The following is an 18,881-nucleotide window of genomic DNA, read 5'->3' on the forward strand; positions in this document are numbered from 1 at the left end:
ACCCCAGAGATTTTCATGACTCTAGAAAATAAATAGCCATTACCTGACCTCCAGGGGAGTGAAAATATCTGCAGAATTCCAGGAAAGGCTGTTATAAAACCAAGTAGAGCCCATCCACCCCTGCAGAAATGCAAAGCCCAGGTAAGGAGGAAATCATAAAGTAAATATATTGGCTGCTCACACTCTCTTCACCTATTTTGATGTATATGAGTCCATTTGGCTTCTGGTAGCATTGGAGAGGGAGAGGGAGCAGGAGAGAAACAACTACAAAAATCAGTGGTGACTCCTTTCTTTGCCCTGGAGGGGAACGGAGGTGGTAAAGCAAAGGACTTAACGTTTAAATTAATAATTTATCATGAAAACTTGGCATTATTGATTCCATGAATGAGGTTTTAAAAGGTTTTGCTGCCATCCAAAGACTGTATGAGAATAAAAATGTCCTTCTTTTTCTTGCCCCATAATTTGAAAAGGAGAAACCATTTTTTTATCCTAAAAACCTGGGAGGTACCTGGCAATAAAAAAGATAGCTCCTCAAATAGGCCCCAGAGAAAACCCTGGGCCAGGTTAGAGTCCTGGTCTGGTCCCAGCTTGGGTGGCTGGAGCTGGGGTGGGGGTGGGGGGGGTGGAGGAGGTTCTTAGGAGAGTCATCCAGCCACACCAGCTGGGAGACAGTGGCAGGAACGACTGCCCTTCAGAGACCTCAGCCAGGATTGTGGTGAAGGGAGCCTGAGGTGAGAGCCGGCAACAGCTCTGAAGCAGGCCACTGCGCTGAGCTGGCCTTCCTGGGAGAGGAGCAGTGCTCAACCCCAGCCCGCATCAGGGGGTGGGGGGTGGGGGTCCTAATGCTACATTCTACCTGTCACCACCACCGGACCACCTTCCCTCAGGCAAGCTTCATCAGCTTCTCCAACAACCAGGTGGCCCCCACCTCTGCCTCTGGGAAGGGCCAGGAGGCCAAATGAGAAGGAAGGAAAGGTTCTCCGTTGTGTTCTTTTTCCCATCAAGAGAAGAGCCCCCCGTGTCTGGGCTGCCCTCTCCCGTAGGTGAGGGAGGGTGGCTGAGGTTGATGGGCAAGCCCCAGCCTTGCTCTGCCCACACTCCACTAGCAACACGGTAAAAACACAAAACTCAACTGAGTAAATCTGAAAGATTTAATGGACTTAATTAAGCAGCTCACGAAGAGCAAAGCGTCCCATCTAGCTGGGGTGCTGGTAGATGCTAAAGTAGCAGGGGGCTACTGTGATGACTTGTACAAAATGGAAGGTTTTGTGGAGCAAGAAAGTTATTAGCAGAAGAAAAGAAAGGCAAAGTCACCTCCCCTAAGGTATAAGGGCAGGGGGTCTAATTAGGTGGGTTAGTTATCTTTCTTCAGGGGATAGAGAGGGTCCATGAGGTGCTTATCAGAAACTTCCTGATTGACAGGCTAAGAGTTGTATTTCTCAGGGAGACTGAAAATGCAATTAGGTTAGGCATCAAGCCCAGGTTTGGTGACTTGGCTTAAGTGACACCATCATGGGCCTGTGGTTTGCCTGGGGTCTGATTAGACAGGGGAGGCTGCTTTCAGACGTCCAGTGGACATCACTGGCCTGGTAGGAGCCGAAGCATTCCACCTCTAAGTTGTTCTTTATGTGTGGCGTGACTCACTCTGAAGGCCTGCTCTGTTCCCCCGGCCCTGCTGCAGAGCTGGTGGTGTGTTATGAGGGCTGGACAACTTCACATACTTGGCAACTGATGGCCACTGGGCTACTGGAGCAGTGATGTTTGTTGGGGTGCTTTTAAAAGTCATTATCTACAATTCTTACCAACTACAATTTCGCACCCAAATCCAACACATGGGATTTCCCCACACTACATGATTCTCTGACACCGGCTCGGTCGTCCTACAATTCAATTCTGGCACTAACTACCTGGAGATAACATCAGATTCCACAGGTTAAAGGGCTCTGTCTACAAGACTGCCTCTCACCTTCAACCCCTTTAGATGCCATCACAAGCCCAGGTTGTCACCTGTGCTTCTGACCAACTAGTTATAAGAGCAGAGGTTCCAACAAAGCCCCGCCCCCCAACTTGGGTTTGATTAATTTGCTAGAGTGGCTCACAGAACTTACATTTTACTCACTAGATTACTAGTTTATTATCAAAGGATAGAACTCAGGAATTGCCAGACAGGAGAAATGCATAGGACATGGTATGGGGAAAGGATGTAGCGTTCCCATGCCCTCTCTAAGTGCTCTACTCTCCCCTCATCTCCATGTGTTCACCAACTTGGAAGCCCTCCAAAACCCATCCTTGTGGGTTTTTATGGAGGCTTCATTATGTAGACCTGGGTGACTAAATCATTGGCCTTTGGCAACTGAAGTCAGTCTCTAGCCTCTAGTCACATGGTTGGCTGTTCTGTTCTGGGAACCAGCCCCCATTCTTAGGTGCATCCAAAAATCACCTCATATTTTTTAAGTTTATTTATTTTGAGAGGGGGGAGGGGCAGCGAGAGGGAAAGAGAGAATTCCAGATTCTGCTGTCAGCATGGAGCCCAATGTGGGGCCCGAACACACAAACTGTGAGATCATGACCTGAGCCAAAACCAAGAACCAGATGCTTAACTGACTGAGCCACCCAGGCACCCCTAAAAATCACCTCATTAACAGAAGACACCTTAAATTGTTCTCCTCACAGGAAATTCCAAGGGTTTTAGGAGCTCTGTACCAGGACAAGGGGACAAAGACCAAATATGTATTTCTTATTATAAATCACAATGTTATTTTATTAGAAGGGGGCACCAGAAGTGTGTCTTCTCATTACAAATAGGAGAACGTTCTGGACCTCTCCCTCCGTCTGACGTGCCAAGTGCCATAACACGGTCTTCCCTGTGAGCTAGCATACAAAGAGATCTTTTCTGAAGTGGCCTCCAAAGGGAAAACCTCATCAATGCACAGCATCTGAGTAGCTTTTGGTTGAAGAGTGCATGCAGACAGTAGAGTGTCAATCCAGGGAAGAGGTAAAGGAGGGGAAAATGGAGAGAGGTTGAGAGTGAGCAGACACTTGAGAATCCGTTTCTTACAGGTAGGTTTTTGCGCAAAGAGCCTTTAACATCCAGCCCTACGCAGGAGGGCTGGGAGTCCCTTGGGCAGAGGGGGACAGGGATCAGATGGGTTCTGGCCACAAGGCAGAGCAAGCAGCATCTAAGGCGAGTCGCTGGTGGACTGAAGCTCAGACAATAGCACAGAGAAGAGGAGGAGGAGAAAAGCAGAGAGGGGGAGGAACTGACCTTTATTGAGCACCTACTGTAAGGAATGAGGCTGAGTAAAAAGAAAAGAAAGTGACAAGCTGGGGAGAAGTGACTGCAGCAGATGACTGTCTGGTTTACCCCTCGTCTTCATCATCCTCGATAACCAATCTCTACGGTCAGCTGCATGCCCAGTCCTGGAGCTGTGATTACAGGAAGCAGGTTCCTTCCATCGGAGGCTCAAGGTCTCCTTGAGGGCAAGACCTAAAGAAATGACAAGCCATAGTAGCATATGCTCTGTCAGAGGCTGCCAACTAGGAAGTGTCGGACACTGAGGGAGGGATTGCAGTTCCCCGATTTGGGTAGGTCCCCAGGGAGAAATCTGGCTTGAACTTGAATGCTGGATAGCACATGAGTGGAAAGGAGGGGCAAACTGGTGTGGCCAAGAACATCAAGAAGGACATGGGTGGTGTGTTCAAGGGACTGTGACCGGCAGTTTATTATTCTTTTTCTATCACTTTGTGTTTTGGGGTGCTTTCACATACATCACCTCAGGAAAGGACTGTTGTCCTTCAGAGGCCCAGCTAAGCCCTGAAACAGAAGGCCTTCAGGGAGTTCCACAGAATGAAATGAACTCCTACTATGTGTAAATCATTGTTAAGTATTGCAGACTATGTAGAAAACTGTAAAATATAGTCCCTGCCCTTAAGGGCAGAAAGGATTTTCCTTCTGTCAAATGGCCAATGAAAGAGATTCGAGATGACTCTGCAGCAGTGAAGTCCTATGTCTGATAAATGGCAGTAGGTTCTGGGCAGCGTGGACAAGTCCAAGGAAAACTAGATTAGCCATCTATCAATGTACCGCTTGTGGGTGGTCCAAAGGTATTCTGGTGACTCTGCAGTTTTCTTCTCAGAATTAGTTACCGGGCTCAGTCTTGTGTCTTCCATATTCTTCCCAGTATATTCCTTCTCAAGCACAGAAGCCTGTCTGCAGCCAAACACCAGTTCAGAATCAAAAGCCGAAGCGACTGCAGATGTATCCATAACTCATCCGTGGCAGGGCCACTGAGTAACACCCTAGTCAGTGAGCAGTCTCAGACTCTGCAATAATCCTGGAAAGGAAGAGGCATCAGAACAAGAATGAAAGAACCAAAAGAAGACCACACATGTCGGTCACTTCTAAATTGGTCAACCTCAATAGGACAAAGGAAGTCTGAAAATCTCTATCTGGCCTGAGAGAAACAAAGCAACCTCATCCTGGCCCTGAAGGCACCAGTTGGGGCTGAGTGAGAAAAGGCACAGGTGAGCACCATCTGAAACTAACTGAAACACAAATTTATCTTGGACATCCTCACAGTCTGATGATGGAGCTACTGCCATGACAGAGCAGAGAAGATTCCAGGAATTTTCCAAGTTGTGTGGGCAGATGCTTGTCAATCGGTTCTCAAAAAGTGAGTTGAGGGGATACAGAGCAGAGAACTAGCCACACGGATCAGTCAGGGGGCATGAGACTGAAGATTCTGGGTGGTCTGCACTCACTCTGGCATATTTGACCTCCTGCTTCCCCAGATGACTGAGGGTCAAATAGATGGCGAGAAGGGGGATCCCTGGGGCCTTGGGGTTCTGGGCTCTGAATGTTTGGTTGGAAAAACTCTTTTCGAGGCTAAAACATATCTAAGGACGTTTGAAAGTATTCTGAAGAATGAATTCACATTCAGCCATAAAAAAGAATGAAATTTTGCTATTTGCAGCAACACGGATGGAGCTAGAGAGTATAATGCTAAGTGAAATAAGCCAGAGATAGACAAATACCATATATCACTCATATGTGAATTTAAGAAGCGAAACAAATGAGCAAAGGAAAAGAAAGACAGAGACAAACCAAGACTCTTAACTATAGAAAGCAAACTGACGGTTACCAGAGGGGAGGTGGGTAGGGAGATGGGTGAAAAAGGTGCGTGGGATTAAGAGTACATTTATCATGACGAGCACTGAGTAATGTATGGAATCGTTGAATCACTATATTGTACACCTGAAACAAATGTAACGCTATATGTTAGCTATACTGGAATTAAAATAAAAAACTTTAAAAGAATGAATCACACACTCTAACTGTAACAGAAGCAGTGGACAGATCTCACACTTCAATGCATCTGAAACATAACGCTAGTTGCAGGCTAACCCTATGGGAAGGGACTTTACATCCTGGATCAGAACAGATCCTTCAAAACCACCAAGTAGCCCCCAAGTAGCTCCCCCCGACCCCCGCCAAAAGCAAAGAAAGCACACAGTCTTATGACTCTTTATTTATTTAAGGGGAATATTTCTGAGCCAGGCTGCTGTATAACCAAGCAGGAAGATGCTACTGAAACCTGACACTCTGACTAAAGGCCTTCAGTCTTGGATGTTAACAAAATGGTTGTTATTGTTGTTTAACTAGGCAGTCTGTACCTCCGCCTTCATGTTTAATTCAGAAGATTCCATTTCATGAAACTTTAGGCCCTGAGGCAAAGCAGTGAGCACAACTCTTGTGCATTAATCCTCCCAAGGCAGAGGTAAATGGAGCTGCCCAGATAACCCAGGGTAAGGTGTCCCAAAGGACGATACCATAAAAGGAATCCGGTTGTTGAGAAAGTGAGGACTGGTCCACAGATCACTCATATCACTTTTTAAAAGAACTGAGCAATAACTTTCCAAGCAGTTGAACGATGTTTTAAGCATCCTGGGTTGCTAAAGCTATCAGAAGAAGCATCTGGATCTAAGAATAAGGCAAAGCTATATGAATGAACCCCAACTTTTATCTATTCTAAATGTTAATATATATTATTAAATGTTAATTACAGATATTTGTATACCCCCAAAAAAGCATCTGGTGAGAAACTGGCAAATGGCAAATAGATTAGCTAACAGGCAGGTGGTGGATACTCTGTGTTTACTTAATAAACTATCTTACTCCCTCCACAGGGGTTGAGAAGTGTACAGATCTTCCTGGACAGAAGTGCAGCCAAGCTATTGCAACAACATTTCAAACTCCCCAAGTCTCCAGTCTCAAGATAACTCTGAAGATACAGCCTCCGTCCTTTTGTTCTCTCCCAAGAAAGGTTTAAATATTTCCAGGGTCTCTCCTTTATCCATTTATAAATCAATTAAGGGCATTTACTGGTTCCCCAAGATACTGCACTGACCATATCCCTAGGGTTGCAACGATTCTGAAGAAAGCATCGTTTATTCTAGCATCAGGTTGGACTAGGGAGTCCTAGAACTTTGGACAACATTTCCAACTCTTCTCTACCTACTGAATACCGTTTCTTCCTTTGCATTTTTTTTTTCCATTCAAAAAATATTTACTCATTACCTACTATGTGCCGGGTTCAATTCCAGGTGCTGTTGTCTCCAGGACCAATGAGAGACCAAGTTCCTCTCACAAGGCATACATTCTAACTAAGGAAACGAACAAATTTCAGATACGCCTGAGTGCCAGAACAAAAATAAGCAGAGTAAGAGAATTCAGTGATGGGGGCAGGATAGAGGGGAAGAAAAGCCCTTCTTTAGCCAGGAAAGAGCTCCAGGAGGGGTTACAGCTCAGTGGAGATCTGGGTGATAAGCAAAAGACCTGAGGGAAAAGCTCTCCGGGTGAAGGAAAGCAACACAAAGGCTCTGAGGTGATAGAGACAAAGGAACTGGAGGGAGGCCTGGCTGGAGAGATGGATAGAGACAAGTAAGGGAGGTGACAGGGGCTCGAGAACTGAGGGCACTGCATGTTACAGGAAGGAGTTACAATTTCAACCAAAATAAGATGAGAAACCACTGAAGGGTTTTAAGCAGAAGCTACACCACCCCAACCCCAGGGCAGATTTAATGAGGACCAACTGTATGAAGGACACCAAACAGAGAAGGAAGAGGTTTTCTCTAGAAAGGGACCTCAGGGACTAGGGGGAGACATGAAGCACATCTTCAGGTCGTCCTGGGGCCAGACATCAATGAGCTGGCTGACGCTTACCACCTCCTCCAGCCCAATCCCCTGGGACCGGGACCCCCTGCCAGTATCATGGACTTACTGTACTTGGACTGTTCCAGAAATGGAACAGCTACATTGAAATTCTTCCCGAATCTGATTCCTTGTGATTTTACTCATCTGCCTCCACATATCCTTCTGGGCTCTACTAACAGCTAAAAAGACCCCAAGAATTCCCTTCTTGGGCACACCAGTACCAGTTTCCTTCAGTTACTCATGTGACTTTTAAACTTTTTATTACGGAAAATTTCAAATGTCCATAAAATCGGAGAGAATACATAATAAATCTCCATTTACCTATGACCAGCTTCAACAACAATCAAGCCATGACCCATTGTGTTCCCATGTGACATTTTTATTTCCTTCACCAACGTGGTCATTACATTTGTCTTACACATGAGCTCTGGCCAACCCAGAGTACTAGCAGCTGACTTACAAGAAGCATCCCATTTCCACTACTACCGCCTAACAGTCCTATTACACGTGTGGCAGCCACACTGTTCCTTCATAATGTGAATTCAGTGGACCCAGCTCTCCCACCAGAACTTGTGCAGTAGGGTTTCTGAACCCAAGTGAAGGAATTTATGTTTGTTCCCAACGATTTTCACCTCATCAGACTGAGCCCATTCCTTCAGGCTATTGTAATCTTTTTGGATCTAGACTCTCTAGTATTTATTCACCATCCCTCCCAGCTTTTGTAATACCTCTTAAATTTTGGAAGTAACCACTCATCTCTATCCTAATTTAAAAGAGAAGTGTGGAGGCACCTCCCTGGGTGGCTCACTCAGTTGAATGTCTCACTTTGGCTCAGGTCATGATCTTGTGGTTCATAAGTTCAAGCCCCAGATCAGACTCACTACTCTCAGTGCAGACCTTGCTTCAGATCCTCTGTCTCCCTCTCTGTCCCTCCCCAACCTGTGCTTTCTCTTTCTCAAAAGTAAATAAACCATTTTTTAAAATGCTTTAAAAAAGGAGTATGAATGGGGCACCTGGGTGGCTTAGTCAGTTAAGCGTCCAACTTTCGCTTAGGTCATGATCTCGCGGTTCGTGGGTTCAAGCCCCGTGTCAGGCTCTGTGCTGACTGCCAGCTCAGAGCCTGGAGCCTGTTTCAGTCTGTGACTCCCTCTCTTCTCTGGCCCTCCCCTGCTCACACTGTCTCTCTCTCTCTCTCTCCTAGAAATAAATAAAAACATTAAAAAAAGGAGAATGAATTAGAAAAAGAGTAGAGCCAAAAAAGATAGGAGAAACACTTTAGTTACATTCCTTACACTATAAACGAGAAAACCAAGGCTCAAAGAGTCTGTGTCTGGTTCAAGGCCACCCATTAGGTTAAAGGCAGGACAGGTTCAAGCCTACACCTCATGCTCACAGCTGCTTCCATCAACCCCTACCTCTGTAAGTCCTGAGAAGGGGAGAAAATATGGGTTATCATCAGCTAGGCTAGGATCTGTGGATGGATTTCTACTCAACTAGTAGTAATAACCCACTCATCTGGCAAACAATGATCAGATGTTGCTCTCTGCCAGGCCTCACTGACCTCAGTGACTTTCCCAGTCTCTCCCACTCTCAGAGATTAGATTGGAAATCATTTTTCTCCATTCTTCCTTAATTCCTGCAGTATGTAGAACTATGTAACTGACTTAGAGTTAAGAATGTCAAAAACATCCATAAATAATAAAGGACTCACATCTATTAGAAATGACAATTTGTTATTTAAAAAAGCCACAAAATATCTCATTTAAAGACTTCACAAAATACACATCTGAAAAACTCAGCCCTTTAGAATGCTCTTTACAATTTTTTCCATTTCAGAAACAAAGGATTGAGTGGGTAGTAATTAGACACAATTCATACAGTGAGCTGGATAACACACAAAAAGCATCCAAATGTTTTTCTGAGATTTCTCTTTGTGGTTCACTAATCACGCGCTGGGGAGAGCCCAAAGTTCAGACATGCACAGCCTGGAGGGCCTCTCAACAAAGTGGCAGTGGACTGGGTAGGAAGGAGAATGTCCCGTCGGAGAACAACATGAGGGGGTTGAGGGAGACCTGGGAGCTTTACCAAGAAGTGCACAATTAGCTTCTGATCCAGTCTGCTGCTATCATCAACTATCAAACCATTTGCTCCTCTTCGCAAGAGGTGCTCCTTTAGAAGGTCCCAATAATTTCTGTTTATATTGTTCGACCAGCTGGTTGAAGCGGATTTCAGTCTTATTTCCCTTAGCTTTTCTCCTTGGTGTCTATAAATGAAATAAGGAAAAACAAAATGATGAGTTTCAAGCACTGAATATCACCTTACCCTTCACACAACCTAAGAGAGAAAATAAGAAATCTTCTTCACCAAAAGAGGTGAAATGCTCTTAGAAAATGCAAAATGAACTGTCCATTGGCAAGAAACCAGACAAGGAATGCTTAAGGGCCCCCCTAAAACACTGCAGGTGCTCCCAAGCTCTAGCCCTCAGATGCTCATCTAAGTCTTCTTGCAAATCAGTCAGCCCAGAGTCTAGACCTTCCTGCTGGCCCTTTCCCTTAACAAGAATACTGCTTATGGGATTTCAAAGATAGATCTCCATAAGATAGTACAATATGGCTCAGACTTCTCAGAGACACAGATTCCTTGAGCAGGAGGAGAAGCTAATGCTTCTTTTACCTTGAAACTTAAAAGAAAGGGACCAGGGAAGGAGAAAAGAATGCTTGACCTCAGATGTTCAAGAATGCAGAACCACCATTTTCTACTAAAAGGAACTAGGGCTGCTTGGGGAAATGGCTAATGCCAGGACCAGGGGAAAAACATGTAAGATGAGCTGCGACATCTGGCTGTACCAGAAAGCAAGGACACTACCACAGACAGGGTCATATCAGAAAGCCTCAAGAGCCACCATGAAAGGCCTTCTGCTGGCCTAAGATGGGACAACAGTAATCATTGCATTTGATGGAAACATATCAAGTATACAAAAACTCAGGAATCTATATTACTAAAAAAATATTACTGGTAGGGCACCAACTCACTACTCTGAAAACGGACAAAAGGAAATGAAATCAAAAGAGAGGATTTGCTTTTGTAACTTTTGATGATCGTGATACAGTTGATAAAATTGTTGTTCAGAAATACCACACTATACATGGGCATAATTGTGAAGTGAAAAAGGCCCTTTCTAAACAAGAACTGCAGTCTGCCGGATCGCAAAGAGGTCATGGAGGTGGATCTGGCAACATTATGGGTCGTGGAGGAAACTTTGGAGGTGGTGGTAACTTTGGCCGCGGTGGAAACTTTGGTGGAAGAGGAGGCTGTGGTGCTGGAGGTGGTGGCAGCAGAGGTAGTTATGGAGGAGGTGATGGTAGATATAATGGATTTGGAGGTGATGGTGGCAACTATGGTGATGGTCCTGGTTACAGCAGTAGAGGAGGCTATGGTGGTGGTGGACCAGGATATGGAAAGGAGATGGATATGGTGGTGGTGGTGGAGGATATGATGGTTACAATGGAGGAGGAAATTCTGGAGGTGGGAACTATGGTGGTGGTGGGAACTATAATGATTTTGGAAATTACAGTGGACAACAGCAATCAAACTATGGACCCACGAAGGAGGGCAGTTTTGGTGGAAGAAGCTCGGGCAGTCCCTATGGTGGTGGTTATGGCTCTGGTGGTGGAAGTGGTGGATATGGTAGCAGAAGGTTCTAAAAATTTTCAGAAGAAAAGGGCTACAGTTCTTAGCAGGAGAGAGCGAGGAGTTGTCAGGAAAGCTGCAGGTTACTTTGAAACAGTTGTCCCAAATGCATTAGAGGAACTGTAAAAGTCTGCCAAAGAAGGAACGATGATCCATAGTCAGAAAAGTTACTGCAGCTTAAACAGGAAACCCTTCTTGTTCAGGACTGTCATAGCCACAGTTTGCAAAAAGTACAGCTATTGATTAATGCAATGTAGTGTCAATTAGATGTACATTCCTGAAGTCTTGTATCTGTTGTAGCTTTGTCTTTTTCTTTTTCTTTTCATTACATCAGGTATATTGCCAGGTAAATTTGGAGGTGGTACCAGGAATAAAAAATTAAGGAATTTTTAACTTTTCAAAAAAAAGAAAGAAAGAAAGAAATCATGTATCTAGACAGCAATCATCAGTATGTGTTAAAACCATCAGGTAAGAGGCTGATGAGAACTTTACAAACAGAAGACAGGTAGACGACCCTAAGCTTACAGATCTACTGATCAACCTCTAAGCATCACTAAAAACGGAGCAACCAGACATTATGTGCCTTAGGGTGTCAACGCGACAGAAAGCACTCAGCACCACTCATGACATACTCTTGCCAAGAAAACTGAACTTGAGGGGCAGCCAGCTGGTTCAGTCGCTGGAGCATGTGACTCTGGGTCTCGGGGTTGTGTGTTTAAGCCCCATGATGAGTGTAGAGATTACTCAAAAATAAATAAAATCTTTTAAAGAAAAAGAAAATGGAACCTGACACTAATCAAGCCGGTACATCTACTACCAGTTTATAGGCAATACATGGTTGTCACAGGAACAAGTTAAATGACACCACAAAGAAGCAAACAGCTTAAAGTCAAAATGTAATACATTCTAAAGGTCAAAGGACACCGTTTCTACAACAAATTATCAGAAAGGAAAGAAGGGAGGCGATGAGGAAGAATATTATAGTGGAAAAAAGGATAGATTTAAGAGACATAAAAACCAAATGTAATGCATGGACTCTCTCTGAATCCTGATCTGTACCAACCAACTATAAAAGAATATATTTGAGGCAACTGGGGGCATTTTAATATGGGCTGCATATTAGATGATATTAAGGGCTTCTTATTAACTTCATTAAATATGACAATGACATAATATATGTATATTTTTAAGGCCTGGTAAGTTGGAGATGCATTCTGAGGTATTTTTCTGAGCAATATACCTCATTCTCATATAAGGCACATTTACATGCGAAGCAGAGTTTGCTTTAATGTCTTGCGGGCAGGGGACAGTATGTATGAGGAATGAGTAAAACAAGATAATTGTTGAAGTGGAGTAACTGATACACTGGGTCCTCTCCACTTTTACTTATTATAATATTTACTTGCTATTTTTTATTTTATTCAAGATTTTTATTTTTAAGTAATTTCTATACCCAATGTGGGGCTCGAACTCATGACCCTGAGATCAAGAGTCAGCCAGTTGCCCCTATTTTTTAACTTTATTTAATTTCTTTTTTTAGTAATCTCTACACCCAACACGGGGCTTGAACTCACAAGATCAAGAGTTGCATGCTCTTCTGATGGAGTCAGTCAGGTGTCCCAGGTTCTCTCCACTTTGAGAACTATATATATATACCTCAACATCTTCTATAAAGCTGTAGTCCTGCAAAGCTGCAATCCAATGCCCTGTCTTTTTGCTTACCTCACCAGGGCACAACAGTGGCCACCAGCCCCGGCAGAGCCATGCTGTACCGGAGCCCCGTGCCCTACAGAACTCACCTGCTTGGAAGGCAGTTTCTGCTTCTCTTGCTTCTTCTGGCTTATCTGCAGCTTTGGCTTTTTGGGAGGGAGAGACTTCACTTTGCCTTTGTCCCGGAGCCTGAAATAAGAGGTCAAGTAAATGTCACTCTGAAGTCTTCCTCTAACTGGCACCTCTGAGGCTGTTTAAGCCAGAAGATAAAATTCTTTTCTAACACTGGCTCTAAATCCAGGAGAGTCTTTCTAAAAAAAGATACTGTAACAGAATATCTTAAGGCTCAACATTTGTATACTTTTTGTTTCAGCTTAAAACCTCACAAGATCCTTGGGGTGCCTGGGGGACTCCCTTGGTTGAGCAGTGGACTTTGGCTCAGGTCATGATCTCATGGTCTGTGGGTTTGAGCCCCCTATCTGGCTCTGTGCTGACAGCTCAGAGTCTGGAGCCTGCTTTGGATTCTGTGTCTCCCCCTCTCTCTCTGCCCCTCCCATTTGTGCTCTGTCTCTCTCGCCCTCAGAAATAAACATAAAAATTAAAAAAAAAAAAAAAAAAGAAAACCTTAGAGGACTGACTTTTGTTGATAGCACTAATCTGCTGCCTCAAATAGGATCTGCAAGACAACCTTGAGTTGGTGGGTCTCAGCTAATAGGCCCGTGGGTGGAAGGAGGCTCTTCAGAAGAAGGAAAAATGCACGAAGGCCGGCCCCAGGAGGCTCCCCCAAGACCCTCTCTGCTAGTGTGGAGACGCCTGCACATGAACCCCCTCATGGGGGATTGGCACAGTACGAAACATCCCTTTCATCCAAACAAAGCTACAAAGAAAGCGTTAAGTGAAAACAAACCCTCTCAGAAGCCACCCGCTGTTCTATGCCACAGTCCTGTATCTCACCGAATTTTGGGGCCTCGGTGGGAGGGGAGCACCAGGACCTTCCTTCTCTTCTTTCCATCAGGCAGCTCCATCTGCTCCACTTCCGCCTTGGTCTGGAAGCCTGTCCACGAAGTAGAACACTCCTTCCCCTTCTGCTCCAGGGCGGCCTTGCTGTGTTCCTGTGTGCGATTTTGAGCCACTTTCCGTTGCTGCTCTTTCCCAAGCACTGGCCGTTCCTGCTGCGGCTCGCCAGTTGCAGGCCTGGATTTCACTTTTTGCTGCATAAAACAAGAGACTGCCATCTGGTTTCTGGATGAGGCTTATTTGCTGGAAACAGTCAGCAGACAAGGAGCTTTCTGTGAGCTTAGTGAAAAGGGGGAGTTCATCCCCTTAATAGTTACAAATTATAGGAAAGTGAATACATAGTAACAGATGGTTACTAGGATGGGGGACATAAAACCACCACTTCCTTCCCCACAGGCAGGAACAGGTGAAAGTACATGTATGCCCAAGACTCGAAAGCCAGTAGGAAGAAAGAAAAAAGAAAAGCCAGCAGCATGGGACAATTATTAAAGGTGTAACAAATGTGTGAGAGGAATCCCAGAGGGCGAAGAAAGAAATGAACTGAAGAAATATTGGAAGTAATTAGGGGTGAAAATTTTCCAAACTTCGTGAGATACTAAACCACAGATCCAAGAAGCTCAGCCCAATATATACCAAAAACTCTACACTCAGGCACATCATACAAAACTGCAGAAAATTAAAGACCAAGTGAAAATCTGGAAAGAAGCTGGGGGGAGGAAGAGGGTAGAGAATACTTTTCCTAGAGAGAAACAAAGAAAGAGAAGTTTACACTGAATTTCTCTTCAGAAACCATGTAATAAAGGAGAGAACACAGAAATATTTAAAATTTGCGGGGGGGGGGGGGGGNTGCAGAAAATTAAAGACCAAGTGAAAATCTGGAAAGAAGCTGGGGGGAGGAAGAGGGTAGAGAATACTTTTCCTAGAGAGAAACAAAGAAAGAGAAGATTACACTGAATTTCTCTTCAGGAACCATGTAATAAAGGAGAGAACACAGAAATATTTAAAATTTGCGGGGGGGGGGGAGTCACCAACTTAGAATCCTGTATCTAGTATAATTATCACTCAAAAGTGAAGGAGAAATAAAGATTTTCTCAATACACACACACACACACAGCAAAAAAACAAAACTAAACAAAAAACTAAAGAAAGGAATTTGTCACCAGGGGACCTATCTTGCAAGAAAGGCTAAATGAATTTCTTCAGAGGAGGAAGATGACCTAGGTCAGAAACCTGAAAGGAAGAATACTAGAGAAGGAATAAGTGAAGTGAAGATGAGGAAAAGATGCTATGAGAAGGAAGGCATAAGGTATGTTATAGATTTTAGTTCCACTGTAGCAGAAGAAGAAAAAGAAGATTCACATGAAATTACTGTAATAATTGATACAACAAAGATCTATTATGAGCCTGTACTGTGCCAGTGTTAGTTTCAAAGGTAAGGGTACCGAGGGAAAAAACAGTATTTCCCTCTCAGCTTAGTGGAAATAAGAGACACACAAAGCAAAGGCAAAAACTAAAGAGCTTAAGGAAGTTCATGAAAGCACAAGTAAGGAGGCCTCATGTCTTTTGAGAGAGGTGGAAAAATGCTACTTGAGGAAGCACATTTGATCTGAATGTGGAAATTGTGTAGAAGTATCCCTGGGTCAAGAGGAAGGGGCAATTTTACACAGAAAGAGCAGGATGTACACAAGTATAGGCAACAAAAGAGGCATCTGAATAGTTTTGTAAGTCACAGCTTCAGAATCACTGCAACAACAGCTTACAGCAGGAAATAAGTCTATACCTAGAACAACAAAGCTGCCTTGAACAAGAACCAGATCCCAGGTGTTCCTGTCCAAGACACTGTATTAACCACCGAAATCACTCTTCTATAGGTCAGGCCCAGCATACACACCACAGAGTACAAATGTTTGGTATATAAGCAAGTTAACGTATGCTATCAGTGAAAGCTTTAGGAGTTATGGTATCAAGAACAATCTGGCCTTCTACGTCCTCAGGCAAGATGGGTAAGAAAATGAGTGCTAACTGTGCTGACCATGCACTGTTACCACTTAATCCCTGGCAATCATGTGAGGTAGATGCCATTAATCCTAGTTTACAAACTAAACTGAAAGCTGAGAAAGGTATTAACTTGCTAAAGAACTCAGAGGAAGAGCCTGAGCCTGACCCTGACCATGAGCAGTCAGGCTTGTTCTTTCCTTTATACCACACTAGCTTAAAAACAACACTAAAACTATCAGGCATTACACTTCTGGAGCCATCTGAGAAAGAATTATGAGAGAGTTAGCTGAAATCTACAGCAGTGTAAAACTTTCACCTGGGCCATTACCTTTGACATGTACCATCACCAAACACTGTACTCACAGTGCTTCCTGCTAATATCAGCCTGATACTCCTCTCTCCTTCCTTTCCCTCCTGAGGAGCTACCACAGGACAGGCTAGCAGAGGAGAAGATGGCCTGGAGAGTTCTAGGGAACTAAGAGTAAAGGCTGGTAAGAGCCTCTGTACAGTTTTTTTTTTTTTTTAATGAATTAAAAGTTTAATTCTGAACCATTTGTATAACCGCATTTTCTCTTGAAGCATCATATCACAGCAGGTTACAACAACTTTGGGATAAAAGGCAAATGGTAAACTGTCCAAAACAAGGTTCCAAATAACACCTCTTACTGATTTACCCTACCCATACATATCCCAAATAAAGTTTTTGATCAAAAACATGAAATAGATCCACCTGCTTATTTTATGCATATTAAAAAGGAAACTAATTGGACCATTTCTATTTGTCTATTTTATACAAAAAGGCTACACAATGTTACACTTTATTCAGATTACAATTAGAGTGATTATGAATTAGTGTTCTACACCATTACTCAATTCTTAAAAATTAGAAATTGCTGTAGCAGTATTCACTATAACTTAACACTACGAGAGACTTAAAAAACTAACAGTTACTGCAAAAAAAATTAAAGAGCTACTTCAAAGCAAGCAAAGTAAGTACCATTACAGATATTTAAAAAAAAAAATTAACAAGCAAGGCTAGAGTTTGATAAATTCCATATCCTGTGATCCATTCTTGTGCATTCTTCACTTCTTGAGTCACTACTAAAAAATCAGGTACAGACCTATTTCAAGGATGCAGACCCACAAATTGAACAAAATAGGAGCTTAAATATATTGTTCTAACAGAAATAGTTTTTTAGTTTATTTTGAAGGACAGAGAGTGTGCACCCAAGCAGGGGAGGCACAGAAAGAGAGGAAGAGAGAATCCCAAGAAAGAATCTGCACTGTCAGTGCAGAGCCTGATGCAAGGCTTGAACTCACGAACTGTGAGATCATGACCTGAGCTGAAATCAAACGTTGGACACTTAACCGACTGAGCCACCAAGGCACCCCTGAAATAATTTGTTTTAACTCAGCTGTACACTTAAAAATAGTAAGTTTTACGCTATGTGTATTTGACCACAATTACAAAAAACAAAAACAAAAACAGAAACACATTTCAGTTCTGTACCAGGCTGCGCTGAATCCTCAGTTCCTTTATTTTAAGTTTCCTTCGATCTTCCAAAGAGAACTCCACTATCGGTCTCTGTATCAAAAGGAAAATGTCATTCAGTAGATTTCTTAATTTCTGAGTGCAATGAGCTAAGTTAAGCTGTCCTCCACTACTCGCCTCTCTCATGCTCACTTACTCCACTTAAAGGTAAGGGGCCCGTTCTGCAAGCAGACTGTCCAACTGAGATTTCAATTCCTTCTAATCATCAGCTGAATCCCTGCTTATTCCCTCCACTGACTGGCTATTCTTTCCCACCACACACAAGTCAGAGGACACTGGGCACAAAGGAGAGAAATGGTTTTCTGCAAACGGCCCTCAGAGGATCAGCTCCCCCCACGGGACAAGGCTCACCTTCAGAGGCCCGAAGATCTCTGGATTGTTGTTGATGTGGCGAAGGGCTGTCAGGGCGTGCTCGTGCTCCTGGAACTCTGCAAAAGCGTAGCCCAGGGACTGACCCTTAACTTTCCCATGCACTCCTTTGAGATCTCGCATCACCCTACACTAAGAGTACAGCAAGAAAACAAAAATCCTTGTTTACAGGATAAGAACATGAACAGATTCATTAGGTAATCAGGTTACTGGAACAGAATCCGCACCTATGTCAACATTCATACTGGTAAATACACTTACCAATGTCTGTCTTAATAGAATGCACTGACTAGAAAGCACAGAACCAACTAAATAGATACCTCCTGGCTTTCTAAAAGTTTACAGAGATCAACAAAAACCTACTTACAAGCATATAAATAAAACAAACTTCCTCTTCCCAAAACTGTAACAGCTAACTGCTGATACTCCACAGAAGTTGAGAGGTTTATAGAACTTTAAACTGTACAAGTTATCACTGAGGATGAAGCGCTGTCCATAGATCTCATCACTGAAGAAACCACTGAACAAGGAAATTATTGAGGAATGAAAAGAAGGCCTGATGGCTTTAGTTAAGAAACACATTCAGGCATGGGGAAGAACCTAACATCTAGCCTAGAAATACAGGAAGAAGTTTTAGCTGACTTTGCTCAGAGCTCAGATCTTGTCTGGTGTGATTTTTCCCTAAATCCTTCACTTAACTGTAACAGGCATCCTGGGGCATTGAAGATACCATATCATAGTAGACTATCTTAGGATACTGTGTACATGCTGTTACTCCTGGAAGCTGCAGTTCTCATGTAACGGAGAAATCTAGGTGTTAAGGATGCTGCATTTGGTATACTTCTCTGTCCCTAGAACTGTGCCATGCACTGCAGAGAAACCAAGAAAAGCATAAAGTGAGGTTGCTGTCCTCAAGAAGCTTATGATCTTCCTGACATACTATACCTACACATATGAAAGAATTAAAGAGAACATTCAACAGAATGCAAACATTGTAAAACTCCTAAATTTCCCTGACTGGTGATGTACAGGCACTTATTAGTATTGTGGATGCTGATATGAGAAATTACACAAGTGACCCCTACGCCAGTAACACTTTGAACAGTTTTACTAAGAGCGGGGTCAGATATGCGCTGGTATGTTCACAATCTCTCATGTAATTCCCCAAATACCTATGCCATACATTTTAAGAGATTTTCCAGGGTTAGGAAAACAGTTCATAGTCACAAATCAGAGCAAAGCAGATTTATACCATTGGCTGTGTTACTTAGTCAGTAAGTACTGATGAGAGATGACTATGTTCCAGGTACTCTGCCAAGGACTAGGAGCCAT

General features: G+C 43.4%; 1 protein-coding gene across 1 annotated transcript in view; it reads right to left on the reverse strand.

Annotated features, from left to right (window-relative positions):
* Positions 1-8,929: 8,929 nt before the first annotated feature.
* Positions 8,930-18,881, reverse strand: part of RBM28 (RNA binding motif protein 28) — a 31,427-nt gene continuing 21,475 nt past the window's right edge. The window contains exons 15-19 of the mRNA XM_039243686.1: positions 17,532-17,681; positions 17,139-17,213; positions 13,568-13,824; positions 12,703-12,802; positions 8,930-9,476 (exon numbers count right to left, since the gene is read on the reverse strand). Coding sequence (XP_039099617.1) covers positions 9,342-9,476; positions 12,703-12,802; positions 13,568-13,824; positions 17,139-17,213; positions 17,532-17,681 — 717 coding nt within the window. The 3' untranslated portion in view covers positions 8,930-9,341. The remainder of the gene's footprint in view (positions 9,477-12,702; positions 12,803-13,567; positions 13,825-17,138; positions 17,214-17,531; positions 17,682-18,881) is intronic.

Source organism: Hyaena hyaena, unplaced genomic scaffold, assembly GCF_003009895.1.
Source record: "Hyaena hyaena isolate Hyena2069 unplaced genomic scaffold, ASM300989v1 scaffold_8, whole genome shotgun sequence".
NCBI lineage: Eukaryota > Metazoa > Chordata > Mammalia > Carnivora > Hyaenidae > Hyaena > Hyaena hyaena.